The sequence below is a fragment of the Leucoraja erinacea genome, chromosome 7, assembly GCF_028641065.1.
Source record: "Leucoraja erinacea ecotype New England chromosome 7, Leri_hhj_1, whole genome shotgun sequence".
Lineage (NCBI taxonomy): Eukaryota > Metazoa > Chordata > Chondrichthyes > Rajiformes > Rajidae > Leucoraja > Leucoraja erinaceus.
Window position 1 is genome coordinate 46,983,291 of NC_073383.1, and position 19,738 is coordinate 47,003,028.

The following is a 19,738-nucleotide window of genomic DNA, read 5'->3' on the forward strand; positions in this document are numbered from 1 at the left end:
TTCATTTCACTGCACATCTCGTATGTGTATGTGACAAATAAACTTGACTTGACTTGATTGCTGCTCCACCGTCATTCCTGCTAGGATCCTTTTCCAGTCGACCTTGGCCAGCTCCTCTCTCATGCCTTCATAGTCCCCTTTGTTCAACTGCAACACTGACACTTCTGATTTAACCTTCTCCCTCTCAAATTGCAGATTAAAAGTTATCATATTACTAGATTAAGTGGGATCCGTTGGGTCCCATGTTCACACGGGATGGCTGTTCCCCCGACGCAATATTCCACCTCTCCACCAATTCCAATATTGGTGGGGTGGCCATGGGGGGGGGAGCTTTATGGAACGCTGGCATGGGTGTTGTTGGCTGCAGAGACTACTGGTCTTCAGAGGGCTAGTATGGACATTGTGGGCCAAATGGATTCTTGGGGTGGCAGCTCAGTCCCTCAAGCCTGATGTGCTGGCAGCTCACTCACGGCTGGTGGGCTGGCAGTTGACTCATGGCTATTCCTTGAAATTCCTAGGCCACCAAATTCAAATCCATTTTCCTACCATTTCAAGCAGAGTGCAAGGCCACAAAATTCAAATGCAGTTTCATACCACTTCAAGCAGGGTGCAAGGCCACCATATTCAAATGCAGTTTCATACCATTTCATACAGCGTGCAACGACACCACATTCAAATGCAGTTTCATACCATTTGATGCAAGGCCACCACATTCAAACTACTTCAAGCAGAGTGAAACCACCATAAAAACCACCCAAAACACCACACTCACAGTTCAGTAGACATTCAGTGTGTTCAGTTGATTCACAGCTCAGACAGAGTCGTGACCTCTCCCTCCCCCATCATGCAAAGACTGAGCCATACCCACACTTCCGGGTTTTATAATACCTCCCCCTCCCACCGAAAAAGGTGTGGCCTTCATGGTGTGATTGACAGGAGAGAGATTCTCAACATTTCTTAAACACTAATACCACGTTTGTTTTGCAGTGATGGGAAGAATCCTCTGCATCTGATGAGCGGAGGGGAACTGAGTAAGATGGCCAAAAATCACAGCCGTTAGTGGTAGCGTTTTATCTAAAATCAATATAGTGCAAACAGGAAGTTGTCAAGTTTAGACAAACAACCATTTACAGGAGTACCTTTTCACTTCAACCCAAATCCCCCAAACATCCATTTGCAGGCAGTGCCTTTTCACTTCAACCCAAACCCCTCAACAACCATTTGCAGGCAATGCCTTTGTACTTCAACACAACCCCCCCCCCCCCCGAACAACCATTTGCAGGCAGTGCCTTTTCACTTCAACCCAAACCCCCCAAACAACCATTTGCAGGCAGTGCTTTTTTACTTCAACCCAAACAATCATTTGCAGGCAGTGCCTTTTTACTTTAACCCAAACCCCCCAAACAACCATTTGCAAGCAGTGCCTTTTTACTTCAAACCAACCATATTTTAATTTTCAAACCACATTAAGCGCACTCACAGTTGAGTAGACTGTCATTTTTGTTCAGTGTTATTCAGACTGTTCGGTGTTATTCAGAGCTCAGAGAGACATGACCTTCTGGCTTCCTCCATCTTACAGAGACTGAGTGAGGCCCACCACTTCCTGGTTTTATAGTCCCTCTCCCTCCCCCTCCCTCCAGCAGGGGCAGCAGAGAGCATGGCAATTTAAAAAAATACCATTAATATCTCTCTGATTTTTCATCGATGGGAAAAATCCTCCGGTCATGGAAGGCGTAGGGGGGCTCTGAGCGAGGTGGCCAAAAATGACGGCCGTAAGTGGCAGCGTTCTCTCGGAAATTGCAGTGGGCCAAAAGCTGTCAAGATCAGACATTAATAATATAGATGGTCACTACCTCCTAACAGTTCCTTTACCTTGAATTCCTTTATTAAATCTGGTTCATTATACAACACTAAATCCAGAATTGCCTTCTCTGGTAGACTCCAGGCACTCTACAATCTCCCTGTCTTGGGGTCCAGAACCAACCTGAATTTCCCAGTCCACCTGCATATTGAAATCTCCCATAACCACAGTGACATTACCTTTGTTACATGCCAATTTTAACTCCTGCTGCAATTTGCACCCTATATCCAGGCTACTGTTTGGGGGGTTGCAGATAACTCCCATTAGTGTCTTCTTACCTTTACAATTTCTCAATTCTATCCACAGTGACGCTACATCATCAGTCCCTATGTCACCCCTCGCAAGGGGCTGAATTTCATCCCTCACCAACAGAGCTACCCCACCTCCTCTACCCACCTGCCTGTCCTTTCTACAGGATGTATAACCCCGAATATTGAGTTGCCAGCCCCAACCTTCCTGCAATCATGTCTCTGTAATCCCCACAATGTCACATCTACCAATCTCCAACTGATTGATTCTTATTTCACGTGGACTTACTCTCCTATCCCTTTGTGAGCTTTCTGTCCCATTAATTCTGGTGTCTTCCTTACCTTTTCTTATACTCTCTTTCCCTTTAACTCCATCCTTATATTTCCAATTTGTCTCCTCACCCGCCCCCCCACTATTTAGTTTAAACCTACCCGTGTACAGTTTTGAAGAATCAGCACATTTGCTGCTATTTTCACCCTGCTCTCACTTTCACATAACCTTTCTTTTTTGACTAAGGATGAGAATCGATTGAAAACCGAGAGATTTCTAAAGCTATCTTTACCCCGTCTCCTCTTAGCCTGCTTCCTCACTCTCCCATTCTCGCCATCTCTTGCACACGTTCTTACAATTTGGAATTCTGTATACGAAGGAACTGCAAATGGTGGTTTAAACCAAAGATAGACATAAAGCCCTGTTTCCGTGCTGTAATTGTTATATGGTTATAAAATACTGGAGTAACTCAGCGGGACAGGCAGCATCTCTGGAGAGAAGGAATGGGTGACGAATGGGTACCATTGTTACTGGTTTGTAGGATTTAAATAAGAAGGAGGGAGCGGGGGAGAGGGAAAGGGGGGGGGGGAAAGAGGTGGGGGGGGGGAAGAGGGGGGCTGGAAAGAGGGGGGGGGGGGAAAGAGGGAGAGAGGGAGGGGGAGGGGGGGGGGGAGAGAGTACCACTGGGCTGTAAGCTGCCCAAGTCAAATATGAGATGCTCTTCCTCCAATTTGCGTTTAGCCTGATTCTGACAATGGAGGAGACTTAGGATAGAAAAGTCTGTGTAGGAATTGGAAGGAGAATTAAAGTGTACAGCAACTGTGAGATCAGATAGGTTCAAGCAGGCTGCGCGAAGATGTTCCGCGAAACAATCGCCCAGTCTGCTTTTGGTCTCGCCGATGTCTACATCTTGAACAACGGATACAATAGCTGAGGTTGGAGGAGGTGCAGGTGAAGAAAGGACTGTAGGGGTCCCTGGACAGAGTCGAGGGAGGAGGTATAGCAATGGACGACTCAAAAGGGAAACGCATTACCAACCAAATCACAGTTGTAGCATTCGGGATGATGTTTGGGTGAAAAGTGAGTCCATCAGAAAGGACGCGAGCATAAGAGGAGTGACATTGACAGGCAGTGGGGGCACTCAGGTCAAAACCTCCATGTACATGGTCGATGTTGCAGTCTTCAGTTCAGATCCATGGTCAGTCCGCAGATTGATTAAGTGTCTGCGACTAGCTTGAATCGGCCACCGGAGCCAGGGTGAACCGCAGGAAGACCAATCTTCCGTCCCCTTCACCATCAAGCCTGACTTCTTGTGAGGGTGCTGGGGATCTGAATCTTGAAAAATTGAATCTGAATCTTGTTCGGAGGGGGGGGGGGGGGGGTGGAGGCATGTGACAGAGGCATGTGACAAAAATTGGTTGAAGCGGATAGCCAAGGTGGGGAAGAAACTAGAGCTGTGGAAGCAGCGCTCCCTCTCTATAACAAGCATTAGGTGTGAGGTGCTCTCGGTACTGCTGCACTTGGCACAAGTGTGACCAGTCCCTCCCTCCTACACCACAGGGATTACCCGGGCCGTCTTCCAGTTCATCTGCGGGTCGAGGATGGACAAGGTGCGATGGGCCACAATGCACAAGTCGGCAGACAACGGGGGTGGGGGGGTAAAAACGTGCCCAATGTCGCCCTCACCCTGATGGCCACCTTCGTGTGTGGCTGGATCAGGCGTAGCATAGAGCCAAGGCACATGGGCAAGTGTAACTACCTGCTGTAACAACCGCGCCTGTCCCTGGTTGCGAAGGATGGGCCTGGCGCAGATGCCACGAAATGTGCCAGTCAACTGGACATTGCCACACCATCTGAAACAGGCTTCAGCCTGTGCTTTGCCACTGCACTCCCTCCACCCGGTTTTCACCAATACATCCGGCGCGGCATTACCCCTCCCCCTCGTCTTTTACGTCAACAGTCAGGCTGCGTGCAATGACGTCAGCCTGCTCAGGGCGGCGCCAAATGCCTGAATCAGAAAGGGGGAGAAAGCAAAAGGAAAGGCAGGCCAAAACAAAATCAAGTGATCAAAATGCGAAAAAATTCACTCCGGATAAAAAAAATATCCATCCGAACGAAATAAAACCCGCCTGCTTTCCATCATATCGCGGCATTTTGCAATATTCCTCACAACCTCACCTGAAGGAACCGGCGTCCCTTCATCCCGCCGGGCTGGTCCAGTGACGTCAGCGCCCCCCCCTGCGCAGGGATGCGAGTGGAAGCGTCCTGGCCGTACAAAGACCGTGCATGCGCACTGCCCCCCCCAGGCTCCCATTGTAGGACACCATTTGTACGTTAGTTAACTCCTTTAGTCCGACACTGACTTATACAGCTGTATTTATCTCGGTGAGTGTCTCAAATCCATTCTCCCTCCCGGTTCATCGGTGAAATTACAGTTAAATTGAGTGGGATCGGTGGTCGCCTCTGTCGCCCGAGCGAGGGTGAATACGGAGAGCCGCGAGAGGAGATGGGGTGGTGGGGCAGCCGCGATATGGGGAAGGGAGTAGCGGGGTGGTGTTGGAGGGGGAGCCGCGGGATGAGGAGGGAATAGCGGGATCGGGGAAGGTGGTGGAGGAACCGTTGACCGGGGCGCGGGCGACCCGCCCTCGCGCTGCTCCTGGCGTCGGTTGGATCGACGGGCGCGTTTGAAAACAGTCCGGTTTGTTCCTGTTTAAGCCGGATTGGAGGGACGGCTGTGAGGGGGGGGGGGGGGGGGGGGCTGGTGTGGGAAGATGGGGCGGCCACCTGGCAAAAGAGGAAGGATAGATAATGTAGGAAAGAACGGGCCGTGAGTGAGGGTGAACGGTAAGGAGGGGGGGGAGGTAGTGAAAAGTACGAGGCCATCCTTGGGTCGCCAGCTTCTCGAGCCGCTTCGCCCTACTGTTCGCATCGCACTGTTTTTCCGTGATTTTCGAGGGCGACGGGCAGTCGGTGTGTTTGGTTTTAAAACGGTCCCGGGGGCCACTGTTTATCTCCACGTTGTACACGTGCCTCCGCCATTACCGCACCTGGATTTCGCCGGCCACACTCGCTGGCGAAGGAGGCGGGCTTTCCTCTTGCTCCACAGTCCACACAAGTAGCGTGCGGGAAAAAGCTATTTGGCAGGAAATGAGGCGGCCGCGGTGGTGTAAAATCTCCAGACAGTTGAACACCAAATAGTAGGAGGAACTGAGCGGGTCAGGCAGTATCTAAGGAGGGAAATGGACAAGCGGTGTTTCGGTTCGGGATCCCTGAGTCCGAAGAAGCGTTGGGACCGGAATCGTCGGCTGTCTATTCCCTTCCCAGATGCTGCCTGATTTTCTCCAGCTCTTTGTTCCATCGTTTGCAGTTTCTTGTGTCTCGCAGGTCACCAAATGGATCTCGGGCATTGCGCAGCGCAGATTTTATAATTTACTTGCTTAATTGCCAAGAAAGTCATTTTAAGGCTCTAGTAAATGAAGTGTACAACCGCTGATCTGGGACATAACTTAGGAGTTACCACTCTTAATATTGTTAGACCACGCTGCGCCAATTGAGAGTAATTTGTCGGCTGTTATGTTTGGAACCGATTCAATTACTTGAAGATTTAGCTTTATGGGGGATTTTAATGGACCTAGTGCCACGTACCCCACCGAAGAAATGAATAGTGCAAATTCAGTCTGAAGAAGGGTTTCGGCCCGAAACGTCACCTATTTCCTTCGCTCCATAGATGCTGCACCCGCTGAGTTTCTCCAGCATTTTTGTGTACCTTCGATTTTCCAGCATCTGCAGTTCCTTCTTGAACACAATGCAAATTAAAGAGTGATTTCGTGGCTGCCTTAACTTGAGAAATAGTTTGAATTTCCTCAAACATTGTAAAGTAAGAATCTTCCTGGAAGCAATAGGGATATTTAAATTAAAGGCTGGTAAATCCACCATTTTTTAAATTTTGGATTATCATCTAATTGTTTTTAAATACCGAAAGGTGTTTGCCTAAAGAAAAATAAGAAGTAATCTGCTTTGACATTTTCATAGAAATGTCTACATTTCTCTTGAGTACGCCCTGTCATTTTGGAATACAGCTGTTTTCTATGGTAGTCTAGTTAGCTGGCAGATTTTGAGCTTTTGTCATGGGGTGATGAACTTCACTTCAATAATTATTTTTTTATTTTACTGTGTGAGCCCAACCTTATTAACCTTCTCTATTGTTTGTTTTCACCATCTGTTCGTCTTAGTTTGGGCAACAAAAAACTTGACAAGATTTGGAATGTTTATGTCATGAAGGTTCTTGATTATAGTAATTTCAAATGTGATTGTATTAGCTGTATATTGTAATGCATTGGATAAGTGTAGTATATCCACGTTTGCTGCTGTAAAGTTGAATTATGTGTTGGAGGAAAGTAGTGCCTGCAAAAGGATATTTTGGGAGGGGTTGTGGTTAGATGGAGTGTAACTTGAAATCTGAGATTATAAAGCAGATTTTTAAATCCTCAAATTCTTGAATGAAGGCCATCTGGTCCAGCTGATTTGTCTGTCTTTTGTCCTGTGAGTTTCTCTAATACTAATCTTTGATTGGGGTTTTTACACATTTCTCCATGTAATTGGAAATTTATTCCATCTATCATCAGGTTATTTGCACTATCTTCCGTGGTGAAAACTGATGCAGAAAAAAATAGATTTAACATAAATATAATTTCTTTGTTATTATTCACTAGGCTTGTTATCGAGGGGACACATAGTGCTGAAGTAACTTGGCGGGCCTGGTACTATCTGAAAAACAAACACCCACCACAGCCATCTTCCTATTTATAAATGTTCTAGCTTTTTGGCCTATTAAGACGGGTTCCTTAAAACCCCAGTCCTCTTGCCAACACCAACCCTTACACTTCTGTATTTCCTTGTTTTCAATTTAGTGTTGAGGGAACAGCAGATACTGGTTTACCAAAACAAAAGGCGCAGTGCTCGGGTAACTCTGGGTCGGTCAGCATCACAGGTGAACACAAATGGGTGATGTCTGGACCCTTGTTCACACTGGTGGGGGAGGAAGCAAGCTGGAAAATAAGTGGGGAAAGGACAATGTTTGGCAAGTGAAAGGTTGATACAGAGAAGGATGGGAGGGCTTTTGATTACCTTTGTGCAATCATTTGCCAAAGACAATAAATGTAGGTTAAGGAGAGGTTAAAATTAGGAAGCCAAAGGAAGGAATATAAGAGGGGTGGGGGAGGATTGAAGTAGAGAAATTGGTGCGACTCAAATTGGGCCATGGGGTAGGGATGGGAGGGGAGTAACCTAAAATTGGAGAATTCAATGTTCACACTTATGTTGTAAGCTACCCATGCAGAATATGAAGTGCTGTTCCTCCAGTTTGTGTGGCCTCTCAATGAAGGAGGCCCAAAACATAGAGATCAGTATGGGAATGCTAAAATAGTTAGCAACCAGGAGATCTAGCATGCCATGGTAGATTGAGCACAAGTATTCAAAGGTTGCCTGGTCTATGCTTGGTTAGAGGAGGAGCATGTGAAGTACTGTCTTACCTGGAAGGGCTGCTGTGGTGCTTGGATAGATGTGAGTAAGGTGGTATGGGGACTGCTGTTACATCTCCTATCGTTGATGGGGAAAGTACCTGGGGATGGGGTGGTTTAGGTGGGAAGAGATCAGCAAAGGTGAGGATAAGGGGAACTCTATCCATGTTTCATCTGGGTGGGAGCTGTGGAGTCGGAGCAGAACTGTGGAAGATGCGGGTGAGGGATCCAACTATGACAGCAGAAGGGAAACCACGTTTACTAGAGAAAGAGCATGCCTCATATCCTGGAATGGAAAGCCTGATCTTGGGAACGTATGTGGCTGAGGGAGAACTTAAGAGTAGGGATAGTGCATTTCCAAGAGCTAGGGTGGGAGGTGGAATAATCCAGATAACTGGGAGATGATGGGTTTATAGTAGATGCCTGTTGACAATCTGTCCCCTGTGATGGAAACGGGTCACGAAAGGGGAGAGGTGTTAAGCGGTCCAAGTGAATTTGAATGCAGGGTGAAAGTTAGTGGTAAAGTTAATTAAAACAACGAGTTCTGCACAGATACAGGAGGCAGACCTGTTGAAGTAATTGATGTAGCAAAAAAGAGTTGTGGTGGTGGGGGTGCATTTGGAACAAGGGTTGTTCTTCATGACCAATAAAAAGACACATAGTTGGAGCCCATGCAAGTTCTGCCAGGCAGAGGAGAGTGTCGGCAGGGGGAAACTGGCTGGGTTTCTGTTCCAGGAAGAACTATGGTCTTGACCTTCCTGGTGAGGGACTGGAGGTATAAAAGGATTGAACATCTATGGTAAAGATGGGGCAATAGGGGCCTAGGAATTAAAGGTTTTTGAATTAAAGGGTGTACGAGATGTAGGATTTGGGTTGCAAGGGACTGGACAACGGGGAATAGGGTGGAATCAAGGTGTGTTCTTTGGGGCAGGCAGAAACAATGGGTCTGCCAGGCAGTCCTGTTTGGATTTTGGAAACGGTGCTAGGAATGGGCAATATACGGATGGGGAATGATAAGGTTAGAAACTGGAGGGAAGATTGTCAGAGGCGATGAATCAGTAACTCTTGCAGATGGTGGCCTAATTTTCCTCTGAGGATGTGTCACAGTTGGAGCATGATAATGGTCAGCCTTTTAGACTCCAGCAGAACCTCCCTCGCTGGTGGGTTACCAAATGGGCAGAGGGGTGATTGGAGAGGGTAAGTGGGTAGGAACATGTATGTAATTAAAAGGGAGTTAATATGCACATTACCTCTTTTCATTGGTTGTACTTTGTTCCCTTGTGAATTTGTCCTTGATTATCATGCTCCAAGAAACAACACTTTGGCCAATGTGCGAGAGAATAGAGTTGGTGATAGCGAAGGCAATGTTTTAGCTAAAATTAGCATTGGCTATTGCAAGTTGGTGTAAGGGCTTCATAATTGCCCAGCTGGTCTTAATTAGTTATACCCTGCAATTGCAGTTTATTTCTCTCTTGCTGCTCTGGAGTGGAGGTATGGATGTTTATGATCAAGTTTCGGAGGTGGAATTTTTATTTCAGATTTGTGTATTTGCTGTCACGGCAAAGGCTTAAAATACACCTTTGAGTAATTTGCATTGTGTAGAAGTAACTTGAAGATGAAATGAAAAAGGTAAAAAGGCAAAACTTATTCTTTGAAACTTGTAACTAAAGCCCTTGTTAAACTGAGTTCTTTCAATCTAAAGTCAACTTGACTCAAACACTTGTTGCTGTTAAAATCAATTCTTTATTCAGCTGAGACTAGTCTCTTGAACCTTCCAACACAGAGCTGATGCTCTGGGGCGGGTCCAGAGAGGAGTAACTTTGATACAAACTCATGGCATTTATATAGGTATTAGACATTTTAGATACAGAGGGTATGACAAGCTAGTAACCAATCATCTGAGTCCTTCTGGTGATTTACAACATCAGTCACATGATCCCCCTTCCCTGGCCTCATTACAGCCTTTGTTTGCCTGTGCTTTATAACTGTTTTAGAATTATTTTATTTCAACACAGCAAAACCCCAGTAGGCTCTTATGAAAGACCATTCCTCAAAATACAAGATACGTATATAACACAATGATCACACAAGTCATACACACTGTCTATACCAAGAGAAAATATATTTCTATAAATCTAAACAATTTCTATAAGTCTAAAGTGTACCTTTCTATTAAGCCAATACATTTCATAATTGGTGTTACTATAATTTTACACATTTTGAAATACCATTACCTATGTCTTTAAAACATTAATTATATAAGTTTGCTGAATTACAGTTTCTAAGTTCAAAACACACATTTCCATCTCCCATCCAAAGATACATGGGTCGTAAATCTGTCAATTTACTTAATATGAGTTTGGTGCCTTTCCTGTTATCGGGAAGTAGGATTTCCAATCTCATGTACCAGGCAGAACACAAGAGACTACATCTCAGACCATTACGTCAGAATTCCATCTGCTTCAACCTTCTATAAACTACTCCCTCAATCTAATTATTTCTCAAAGCAACTATTCTTTCACTTGCATCTTATTCCTTATCACACATTATAATTGTACACAGCCAAAGCTAACTGCAGTCTATCATCTCTCAGCCTTGAATTCTCTCAAACCTAGCAAAACAAGCCATAACTCTTCACCTTTATGTCACATTCAGAGCTCAAAAATGTACCATAGAGACAGAGCAGATGGCCTAAGAAGAGGCCCCTTATTCAGCTTCCGAATCTTCAACACAAAGCCATATCAAATACAATTTCCTCCAGTGTTATAATTGCCCCAAACAATAACCTAAGCTAAGCAGGTTCTGGTTCAGGCCTCCATGCCTTGACTCATCTTTGCCTGTGTGTATGTGTCTGTTTGCACTTTATTTCGGTTCAGGAAAGCTTTTAGCTTTTCTTTTGCAAATTACCTAGCTTATATAAAAGTCACTATCCAAGCGGTTCTATTTGTATAATATTTCCTCACCCTCATCAGGCATCTGGCTATTCTATACCACCGTGTTGTTTTCTTAATTGAAACAAATGCAATGTCACATTGCAGAGTTCGTGAGTTTGTTACCTTGCAGTGTATTACAGCCAATTCGGTCAGTCTAAACTGGACAGGATAAATTGACTCTCGACAAGGTCCCACATAAGAGATTAGTATACAAACTTAAAGCACATGGCATTGGGGGTTCAGTATTGATGTGGATAGAGAACTGGCTGGCAAACAGGAAGCAAAGAGTAGGAGTAAACGGGTCCTTTTCACAATGGCAGGCAGTGACTAGTGGGGTACAGCAAGGCTCAGTACTGGGACCCCAGCTATTTACAATATATATTAATGATCTGGATGAGGGAATTGAAGGCAATATCTCGAAGTTTGCGGATGACACTAAGCTGGGGGGCAGTGTTAGGTGTGAGGAGGATGCTAGGAGACTGCAAGGTGACTTGGATAGGCTGGGTGAGTGGGCAAATGTTTGGCAGATGCAGTTTAATGTGGATAAATGTGAGGTTATCCATTTTGGTGGCAAAAACGGGAAAGCAGATTATTATCTAAACGGTGGCCGATTGGGAAAGGGGGAGATGCAGCGAGACCTGGGTGTCATGGTACACCAGTCATTGAAGGTAGGCATGCAGGTGCAGCAGGCAGTAAAGAAAGCGAATGGCATGTTGGCTTTCATAGCAAGAGGATTTGAGTATAGGAGCAGGGAGGTTCTACTGCAGTTGTATAGGGTCTTGGTGAGACCACACCTGGAGTATTGCGTGCAGTTTTGGTCTCCAAATCTGAGGAAGGACATTATTGCCATAGAGGGAGTGCAGAGAAGGTTCACCAGACTGATTCCTGGGATGTCAGGACTGTCTTATGAAGAAAGACTGGATAGACTTGGTTTGTACTCTCTAGAATTTAGGAGATTGAGAGAGGATCTTATAGAAACTTACAAAATTCTTAAGGGGTTGGACAGGCTAGATGCAGGAAGATTGTTCCCGATGTTGGGGAAGTCCAGGACAAGGGGTCACAGCTTAAGGATAAGGGGGAAATCCTTTAAAACCGAGATGAGGAGAACTTTTTTCACACAGAGAGTGGTGAATCTCTGGAACTATCTGCCACAGAGGGTAGTTGAGGCCAGTTCATTGGCTATATTTAAGAGGGAGTTAGATGTGGCCCTTGTGGCCAAGGGGATCAGAGGGTATGGAGAGAAGGCAGGTACGGGATACTGAGTTGGATGATCAGCCATGATCATATTAAATGGCGGTGCAGGCTCGAAGGGCCGAATGGCCTACTCCTGCACCTAATTTCTATGTTTCTATGACTGCTCAATTGACACACACGCACGCACACGAAGGTTGGCGCTGTTACAAGACGGCTAAACCAGTGTACGGTAAGTCCTTTAAAAGAAGGGGGAAGAAGGAGTGGAGACTTTTAAGAAGCCAGAGATACACGGCGGTGAAGCTCGGCGGACATTTAACATTACCGGTCGGTTATCCTTGGTTCTGAAACCTACTTTTTGTTTGTTTTTTTCCCCCAATGAGCCAATTAAATTCACCGGTCAGCACCAGCTCCAACCTGCGAGAACCTTTGACATCCTGGCAACCCACTAGGACCTCCTGCCGACCCACCTATGGCTCGGGAATCCTCGCTACTCTCCATGGCGGCTTCATTCTAGTCGTCGCTAATTTTTCAACGTTGAAACATTCACGGCGACCATAATTAGCCGCGACTAATTCCTGGAATGCGGGAACTCCTCACGACCATGAAGGCAATTCCCCGGCAACCACCTGCGAACATGTGGCGACTGCATTGTCTCCTGCAGTCGCCCAAATGGGACAGGCCCAATACTTGTAATTTCTGAATGCTCAGTTTGAGTTTTATCAGGACTGCTCTCCTATAGCTTTTGTTCAAATAAGACAAAAGGGATGAGTTTTGGAAGACTTCATGGGGCATGGGTATATGTTATCTAAAAAAAACTTGCGGAATTAAAGTGCGAACTTCTGAAGGAACTGTCCGTGGAGTGTCCCGAGCATGACTATCTTTGCCTATTTTGTGTGACTGTCAGAAATATGGCTGGTTGTGACGGATGGGACTATTTAATTGCATCTGTAACAGCTCACATAGAAACATAGAAAATAGGTGCAGGAGTAGGCCATTCGGCCCTTCGAGCCTGCACCACCATTCAATATGATCATGGCTGATCATCCAACTCGCTTGGATGGCCCAGCAATCTGGGCCAATGTAGATAGGTAATAAGGGAGGACCAATACTGACTTCCATCAACAAAAGATTTATTGGAACATGTCACAGGTTGGGTTTCTGTTCCTATGGCTTGCAATTTATTTGTGACTAGCTGGTATTGTGTTTATCAATGTAGGGTAAAAATGATTTTCCACGTTGTCCAGCTTGTCATCTGATTCCATTAGTTCATTCAAACTATTAAACAGCCTCCTTATCTTCTTCCACAACTTGTTTCTTTCCTTCTCGGTTTCCTTCAGAACTAGAACTCGGTATTTCTCAGTGAGTTTAACTTGTCTAATTGGTCTTTCGTCACCACCTCGTGGACCCTCGTACATGAAACTTTCAACCAATATCTGAAGTGTTTACACATGGAACTATTCCTGTTGGTCGTCAAAATATACTAAGACATGAAGCGTTGAAACAATGGCCTTACCTGCAGGATATCAAGATATCTGAAATAAATTCTAGTGTTGATCTACTTATCCAAATGTTTTGAAGGCATTGGAACCAATACAGATTGTTAGGAGTCAAGGTGATGGACCGTATGCTACAAAAACCTGACTTAGCTATGGCTCCTTGAAAAGGAACAACGAAAACGAGAATCAGAAGAACTATCCTGCCATTGCTGTTAATCAAATGTCTACTGATAAATTTGAAAAGCTGGCGATGAAGCAATACCATCATGACTTTAATGAAAGTATCAATAAGGAATCTGAAGAGATGTCAAATGAAGAGTTGAAGTTCGTGGATATTATGAACTACTCAGTAAAGATTGACGGACACTATTGTCTGGACTTAACTTTCAAACAAGAAAGTGTTAGTCTGCCAAATAATCGGTGTTTGGCAGAGCAAAGCCACCAGACTTTGAAACGCAAGTTTAGCGAGAATACGAAATTTCATGAAGTAAGAATCTCTTTTAAGAATAATTTCAACATGGATGATTGCTTAAAATCCACGTCTACTGAGCAGAAAGCTGAAGAAGAGACCATCCAGAAGACCATCTGACTTCCCTTTGCAATAAGGGAGGATTTCCACTTTCCAAGCGGATAAGCGACAATTGTGAAAGCATTCCACCAGATGATAGAGCCAAAACTACCAGAGAGTTGGATTTGGACAGACAATCTGCCAATGGAAAGAGCATTGGGAGTTACTAATGTTGCACAATTGAAATATGTTGACACAGAAGAAAATCCTACACATAAAGTTTCCAGAGAACTGACAGCGAACTGCTTCTTAAGCGATAAGAGATGGATCAATGAACTAAAATCTCTCTGTAAGTGTGACCGAGATTGGCCAAAGCTTGAGCTGGGATTTGAAATCTCTGTTAATGATCTGGAAATTAAATCAAACCTAACGGTGAACTTTATTGGTAAAAATCCTGTTATTCTTTTGAACGATTTTCACACTTCAACATTACTGTTACAACGCATCCATTGGACATGGAGGAAGATGTTTGAACGATGATGTTTTGGACTATATATTGGGTATCATGCCTGATTTTAAGGGTTTGGTGCGCTCGGTACAACTTTAAACTAAAACCAGTGTTTTACTAAAGTTAATCAAATTAAGCTTGCTTCTAGAAGGCGAAAGTGAAGATGGAAGAGTCGATGAAGAATTCTGATTGCGGATATATAGTGCATGCTATTTCTTCCTTGTTAGTATAGTGGTTACTATCCCCACCTGTCATGCGGGAGACCGGGGTTCAATTCCCCAACGGGGAGCCAGACCGGGGTTCAATTCCCTGATTTCTTTTTAAAAAAATTTTTTTGATATATGTCAAGCCTTCATGGCTGCTTTTTTGATGTTTATTAATAATTCCTATATATTCTGAACAATTAGGGGTTGGTATGTAGTGGCCATTTGGCTTGTTTTGTGTATCATTAATTATGGCATCTTTCAATTTTAGACTGCCCGTTATATTGTGGGTGGGATTTATGACGTAATTTAATGAGTGTTTGGAGCTAAGTTTCTTGCGCAGAAGCTTCGTTTTTAGTTCCATTTTAGACCAGCATGGGGAAGGCATACCCTTTGACCATGCGGAGTGTAACAGGGACACGAGGAGTTTTCTAACCTTTAAAGCGATATGCTGAAGTTCGATGAAGATTGTAGTGTCCGAGTCAGAAGAAGGTTGGATGTATACCTTATTGTTTTTCATCAACAATAAAGAATCTATTAATCAAAAGATTTATGAAGATTTATCTGTGAAGAAGCTCTGAAGGTCTCTGACGGAAAGCTCACATGCGTATAACGACATTCTCCTTAATCATGCAGTTCACCGTGGCTGGAGGGAGTAATCTCTTGAAAGATATAAAGATCTGCTGCTACACTCCCAGATGCCGTTGTTGAATAATTTTTTAAACATCGGCTATGAAGTGCAAGCCCATACCGCCTCTACTGTTTTGGCTTGTGCTAACTATTAAAGAGCAGTCTATCTCTCAATTCTTATCACTTTTTTGATTAATTATTCAGTTTCTTCCTGAAAGCTAGCATTGATTCTATTTCCTTGTCGGATCATTTCAAATCCTTTACCTTCTGTTTTAATTTGCCTACTGGTTATCGATTCCATTATTGGATCGCTTTTCAATCACCTATTGCAAGTAAATGGTCTGATAAAGCTAGTCGACCTGCTGCATTGCAGTTCCTTGGACCAGATTCATTCCTGGGTTCTAGTACGGTCTAAAATTTGCATGTTCTTTGAATGTAGCCTTTGACATGCTCTTGATTTCTACTCTCATTGCAAAATTGTGCAGGTTGATAGGCTAATTGGCCACTGCAACTGATCCCTAATGTGTACGTAAATGGTACAATATTGGAGTTGATGGGAATGAAGGATGAATAAAATGGGTAAGATCAATGTAAACACGAGTGGTTGGTCAGGATTTGGTAGGCTGAAAAGCCCGTTCCCATGTTCTATCTTTGATTCAATTTACTGGAAGCTTTTAATTTGAACTGCTCATTCAATTTTTAGCTCCTTTTAGAGAATAATTCCAACTTTTCTACTATATATTGCTATTGTTATCTGTAATCTCCAATAATACTGGTAAATCGTTTGTACCCTTTCGTATCCATAAACATCAACTGTGCCAACTAGTTTTGTATCGATCAACAGAACCGGTATTCTTTATTGCTATCACTTGTTTACATCTGCTTTTTTTGTACTTCACCCTCCTCTGGTGCCTTCAAAGAGAAATTAGTAAGAATTAGCAGAAGGTGGCTGTTGGTTTGTACCTGCTTTGCTGTTTGAAACGCACTCAATTGGTAATGCTGTAGGACATTTGGGCCACCAGGTCATTGGACCATGAAGTGAGTATATAAGCAGCTACCTTGGGGCAAAATCTGAATTTTCTGAAACTTGGAATTTCAACGTTGCATGGTAGCACTGGTACGTGGTGACTCTTTAAATGCTGATCCAGAAGTGGATCTTCGATTATCCATTACAATCTGCATTTTACTTATGCATGGTTGTACTACTGAGAAGTGTGATTTGACTTGGTAGCACACAATTACTTGTGAACTGCAGGTCTAGCAATAGAGTGTTTTTCATCCATCTACTTCCAATCTAACATTGGGTGCTTTGGTAATGCGACTAACGGGGCAGAAGGGTTACCTGACTCCATGAAAGGCTTCTGCATACATTAAACCCAGGCCCAGCTCAGTTTTCTTATTCCCTATACACACTCCCAACAGCCCTGGTTGAAATGTTGAAGTTTCATTATTGTGTTCTATATTCTAGCTTGTTGTAAAACTTACGCATCATAAATCAATGAATTTTCTCAACTGGTTCGGACAGAAGAGGATTATATAAACTTTTTGCTCTCTTGACAGGGTGTCTTTTATGAATAATCCAAAGCAGCAGAAGCCAACGCTAACTGGCCAGCGTTTTAAAACTAGGAAAAGAGGTAAGTTTCTGAAGATAAATTTAAAACAGCACAGTAGTGCAAGCAATAAAATTGCTCCCTGTTGGCTCCAGCCACCTCTGTTTAATCCTGGTTTCTTTGCTTGTGTTCTCCCTGGGAGTCGGATTCCTCTGCATTAGTTTCCTTCCATCATTTAAAAACACCTTTTGGTTGATAAACTAAACAGCCATTATAAATTGTCCCTAGTGTGTAGGTGAGTAATAAGGATAGGGTAGTGAAATGCCCATTTCCACGAGTTTAACTAAGTTAGGTATAACTATTGCTGATTTTGTTTTTTCATAAGTTGGTGCAGCTCAACGAGTACAAATTGGACTGGGAAGTGCAGAAATTTGATTTATCTGAATCCTACAAAAATGCTGTATTATACAAAAATAAAAATCACTATATGGCTGTCAATCTGTTCTTTAATGCATTAAATACATTAATAAATCCATACCCAAAGATTCACCCTCAAAGTAGAATTGGGAACTAGATGCTATATCAGAATAAAATTGATGCATATTATTGAATAGTATCCATTCATTAGACTTGACTATATATACTATAGTGTCTGAAGAAAGGGTCTTGACCCGAAACGTCACCCATTCCTTCTCTCCAGAGAGAGAGAGAGAGAGAGAGATCTATTTCTATCTAAAACTCTCATCTTGTTTGTATGCGGGAGTTCGAGAAACTACGCCAGAACAGTTCACGATAGAGCCACAATTTTTGGCCCACCTTGCCATTGTCCTGTGATGTAAATGAAACGGGTTTCGTTCAGATTGATATTTTACCTTATTAACTTTTTTAACTTTACAAAAACCACTTTTCCACTTCACAATGAGGTCACAATGGGATCCCGAATCTCTTTTTTTTTTTAAAGTTGCGATTTTCCTTGACATTGATTTTATTCTTGAAAAATCAATCCGTTTTATTCAAATTCTTCTGTTTTCATTAACACCTACATTGTTGCCTTTTGGAGATCGGCATTTGATATGCTCTACCACCACCCTCCCACGTGGGGTCTGGTGTGTCCTGATTGGCTCTGTAGCTCCATTGATTGGCTCCGACCTCCCGCTTGACGACCAATTGGGGGGGGGGGGGGGGGGTCGATTGATTGGCTCCGACCGCCTAGGCCTCTCCCTCCCCAAGTTCCCCCACAGCCCCCGTTTCAAGTACAGCTTCATGGCCTATGTGGTGAAGAAACCGGGGCCGGCAGTGGTTTACCTCGATCCTGGGGAGGTGAGGAGGGAGAGTGGGGGGGTTAGACGGAGGGGAAAAGTGGAGTGGGGGAGGTGAGGAGAGGGGGATAGAGGGAGAGGATGGGGGTAGGGAGGGGAGGGGTTATGGAGGGAGGGAGTGACTGAGGATAGGGAAAAGGGGAGGAGAGAGGAAAGAAGAGGGAGGGGGAGAGAGTGCTGGCGGATGAGGGGGAATTGATGATAGGGGTAGGAAGAGGGGTGGTGAGGTAATGGAGGGGGTGAGGAGGTAGCAGGAGAGTGGTGGAGGGTGGGGAGAGGGAGTATAATGGAGGAGGGGAATAGGGGGCTGAAGAGGGAGAGTGAGATGCGTTCACATTGATCTTGCATTTTACAAGTTATTGCCATTTTAAAAACGTCAGCTGTGCCTCCAAAGTTGGGGGTATGGGTGAGTGGTGGAATATTGTGTGGTGGGAACGGGGGCCAACGGGTCCCACTTGGTCTAGTAGTCTATAATGTTCACATAATGCTACCATAATTAAACAAGTGCAACATGTACAGTCTTGTTAAGGAACATTTGCTTGCATTTCTCTCACTTTCCTATCTTAACTTTCTTTGAACATATGGGAGAAGTGTTAATTTCAGTAAGTCATGTCTAACCTGGGGAGTGCCCGTGATATTTACTTTGAAACATTTTTTCTGATCTAATGATGACAGTAGGAACTCAAATGGCATTTGTTGCACTACTGTAGCAGTTGGGTATATTTCACTGCGTTATTCCAGATGAAATCACCAGCTGTTTGTTTTTTGGTGTAAAACAATTAAGGTCTTAATAACATAATTCTGAAGATTTAGTAGCATTTTACTAGCAATGAAGAGCAGTTGTATTCTAAATATTTTCTATGCTAACAGTGGGCTTCTTAACATGCAGATGAAAAAGAGAAGTTTGAGCCTACTCAGTTCCAAGATTCTATTATCCAAGGTTTGAATGAAAATGGCAGTGATTTGGAAGCTGTAGCAAAGTTTCTTGATGCTTCTGGAGCAAAGCTCGACTATCGTCGCTATGCTGAGACTCTATTTGATATCCTGGTTGCCGGTGGGATGCTGGGTAAGTTTTCACTCAATGTGACTTTTTAATCTGCTCTTGATGTTTGTTATAGCAATGTAGGATGATCAAAATTTAATTATGTTTTGTGTAGCTGGGAGGACTTTAATCCAGAAATCTGTTCCAACGTAAACTAATCAGTGCTGTACCAGTTCTTCCATGCTTAATTATTTCCTGGATTTTCTTAATGAATTTATTTTGAATAATGAATGCTACAACAGAGCGAGTATAGGAGCAAGGAGGTCCCACTGCAGTTGTACAGGGCCTTGATGTGTGCAGTTTTGGTCTCCTAATTTGAGGAAGGAAATTCTTGCTATTGGGGGAGTGCAGCATAGGTTCACCAGATTAATACCGGGATGGCTGGACTGACATGATGGATGGACTGGGCTTTTACTGGAATTTAGAAGGATGAGAGGAGATCTTATAGAAACATAA

The 19,738-nt window shown here is 43.9% G+C and overlaps 1 protein-coding gene across 1 annotated transcript in view; it reads left to right on the forward strand.

Moving 5' to 3' along the window:
• The first annotated feature begins 4,611 nt into the window (after positions 1-4,611).
• The window catches only part of LOC129698964 (eIF5-mimic protein 2), a 38,111-nt gene continuing 22,984 nt past the window's right edge, over positions 4,612-19,738 (forward strand). The window contains exons 1-3 of the mRNA XM_055638495.1: positions 4,612-4,765; positions 16,932-17,005; positions 19,130-19,306. Of these exons, the coding sequence (XP_055494470.1) occupies positions 16,942-17,005; positions 19,130-19,306 (241 nt within the window). The 5' untranslated portion in view covers positions 4,612-4,765; positions 16,932-16,941. The remainder of the gene's footprint in view (positions 4,766-16,931; positions 17,006-19,129; positions 19,307-19,738) is intronic.